Source organism: Glycine max, chromosome 13, assembly GCF_000004515.6.
Source record: "Glycine max cultivar Williams 82 chromosome 13, Glycine_max_v4.0, whole genome shotgun sequence".
NCBI classification, from domain to species: Eukaryota; Viridiplantae; Streptophyta; class Magnoliopsida; order Fabales; family Fabaceae; genus Glycine; species Glycine max.
In genome coordinates, this window is record NC_038249.2 from 22,411,691 (window position 1) to 22,414,762 (window position 3,072).

At 29.0% G+C, this 3,072-nt stretch overlaps 1 protein-coding gene across 1 annotated transcript; it reads left to right on the plus strand.

The window, feature by feature from the left end:
* The first annotated feature begins 1,539 nt into the window (after window positions 1-1,539).
* On the plus strand, window positions 1,540-2,799 carry LOC102662947 (transcriptional regulator SUPERMAN). Its single transcript, XM_006593949.4, has 2 exons — window positions 1,540-1,811; window positions 1,928-2,799. Exon 2 carries the CDS (start codon window positions 1,972-1,974, stop codon window positions 2,605-2,607), a length of 636 nt encoding a protein of 211 aa, XP_006594012.1. The 5' UTR covers window positions 1,540-1,811; window positions 1,928-1,971; the 3' UTR covers window positions 2,608-2,799.
* Window positions 2,800-3,072: the final 273 nt, after the last annotated feature.

Genomic DNA, 3,072 nt, shown 5'->3' on the forward strand with positions numbered 1-3,072 from the left:
ACCCTTGGTAGTTAATTAAATGCGTCAGCTAAAAAATTGAAATCCCAAACATTCTTAAAATGAATCTTTCTATACTAAAAGTAAGTTATAATATATATGATAAATTAAATCCTATGACATTTATCTATATTTTAAAACTCTATGACACATTAAACATTTATAAATATAAAATATTACAGTTAACATTTATTTATATTTTTAAAAGTATGCTATATATTTTATTTTATTTTATTTGAAAAAAGTAAAATAATTTTAAAATTATAAAAATATTGTAGATTTAATATATAGATAAATAGAAGAAGATTTAAAAATATTGAGATGTGTGGCTTTTGAAGAAAATAACACTGTATTGTTTATCGTCTTTTCATTTAAACAATAAACAGGCAAAAATTCTCCCAGGCCTGTTAAATTTATCATACCATTTTGATTTTTATAAAAAAAAATTTCAAATAATAAATGAATTTGGGTCAACATGACATACACTCAATTTTCATAAAATAAACTCACTATGATTAGTTTGTAGGACTCAATAATTAAATTTGATAAAAATTAGAGAAAAATTTTGCAGGTTAGTAAAATTAAAAATAATTTTACATTATCATCTAATTATAAATTATTATGTATAATATTTTTTTATTTTGATAATAATTACCTATAAAGTTATATTCACATTAATTTATAATTATATATTATCTTTGGTTCTATATATAAAAAACATTTACCTAATTCATATTTAATATCGATAAAAGTGATTAGATTAACTAATTTTTTTATAAATTTTAATTTTATTCCAATACTATCCATTACATTAATGACTTAAAATATATTATTTTTTAAAAGATAATTTTTTAACTAATGAGTATATTTTTTTTTATTGATTGTTCAATAAATACACATACTCTCATAAAAGAATGAGTGTAATTATTAATATCTCACAATTAATTAGGAATAAAAAATAAATTTAATAATAAAATAATCATATATTTCTTATAATTACAAAACAATGTTATCTTTTTTCTTATACATAAGATAAGACGGAAGGTAATAATATAATATAAAATTATTTTACGATAATTCATAATAATTACACTCTAAAAATTATGTCTTTCTCTTCTAATAAGACCATATCATGTTACTTAACTCATTTAATATGTGTATAAGATATTTTTAGATACTCTTTATAATGAAATATTAATCTTCACTTGAAGTACTTGTGTTCCTTATTCCAAGTACTATTTTGAAAGTTTAAACCCTTGACATTGAAGAAACATTTCAATGAATTTCGGATACCAGGGTTTTTTGGCGGTGCTTCAATTACTTTTGATGATGAAAATTTATTTTGTTTTTTAATAATGTTATTACTTGTACAAATTATTGCATATTAATTAATCACCTTTGAAATTTATGTTATGCTGAAGAAAATGTGTGGAAGAGATATTTTGCTAGTGATTATTAATTTGCTAGTAATTAATCACCTTTATTCTTTTGAAGTCAAAATACTCAATTTCTGTTCAAAGTCACTCGAGTGCAATAGTATGAGGCATTACCTGCCATATGCCAGAGCTTTCCAGGATCAGGCAAAAGGGAAATACCACTTTCACACAGTTCCTCCATTTTATTTGTTAAGCAATATCCAAATACAGTAGCTGCAGCCAGTGGCAGCAGATGAAGTACACCTGCAGATAGAGATCTTCACTTTCTGCCTCCAGAGTACACATGATGTTAAGCTTCAATCTGAACCCATTATTCTTGGATCACTTTCTCTCACTCTCTCAACTGTGAAGTCTCCAAAGCTCTCTTGTAAGAGATCCGTAAGTCTTAATAATTACTTATTCTATGGGAACAAAGTCAAATGTTTTTTAATTTTTTTTCTTCTTCTTTTTAAAATAATTAATATATAGTTCTCTTTTAATTCTTCTCTCTTCAGGTTGCAGATTTGGACTGAAAATTACATTAGATAAAGAAAGCTCCATGGAAGGAAACTATCTGAACAGAAACAGTACTACTCCACAGAGAGAGGATAGCTTTGGTTTTGAGGAGCATTCATGGGGAACTCCATGGCCTGCTAGAAACTATGCTTGTAGCTTTTGCAAGAGAGAGTTTAGGTCTGCTCAAGCATTGGGTGGACACATGAATGTTCACAGAAGGGATAGGGCAAGATTGAGATCATCCTTATCTTCGTGGGTTTCCGAATGCCCTAAACCTAACCCTAATAATAACCCAACTCTTCTTCCACCACCCTCTTCTTCTTCACCATCTCCTTTGCCTGATGAGCCTTTGAACTATGCACATCCTTCTCCACTTTGTAGCCCTTGTCTCACTTTGTCTTCTTCACCCTCCCCAGCTTCTACCAGTGGAGACAAGAAACCAAGACTCACCCCTTCTCATCAATTTCCTCTTTTGATTCCTCAAAGCGAAATTAAGATGATGAGTATGAATACAAGGAGTGATTTCATTGCTGATGAGGAAATGAAGGGCTGTGTGGTGGAGGAGGAGGAGCACAAGGGTTTTAAGAATAATGAGCAAAACATTACGTTGGAGTTAGGAATAGGAGTGCTTAAACACCAAGAGGAGAAGTTAGATTTGGAGCTTCGCCTCGGGCATTAATTTCTAGCCAGGTGCAATTTTATCAAACTAATTAATGTATGTTCAGCACTGCAAGTAATTTGCAACTTTGTATTTGTTTAAATTTCTTGCACTAATTTGGGAACCAGTTGAAGCTGCAGTTTTATATTATATATATGTTAATTCTACATTTCAATTAAGGACTCAATCATTTTGTGTGCTTTAATTTAGTAATTTGGCGTTAAAGTTGGATATAGCTAGCTCTATCTTGTAGCTTGATATATTAATCTAGCCATTGAATGGTCGATCCAAGGTGCCTAGAAAACCAATTTGGAGCAATGGTCAAGTGATAGAAATAAAAAGCCACAAATCACAATCAGAAGGTAACATTGAATCTTCAATTAATTAAAGATGCCAAATTTTCATAATGTTGTATATTATCGGTCTCATGATTAACTGGCAGTTAAATTTTGCTCTTGGATGGTCTTCATTCTTCACCTTAAGAGT

Excerpts from the sequence above, each read along its gene's own strand:
- LOC102662947 (XM_006593949.4), top strand. The coding sequence starts at position 1,972 with ATGGAAGGAAACTATCTGAACAGAAACAGTACTACTCCACAGAGAGAG.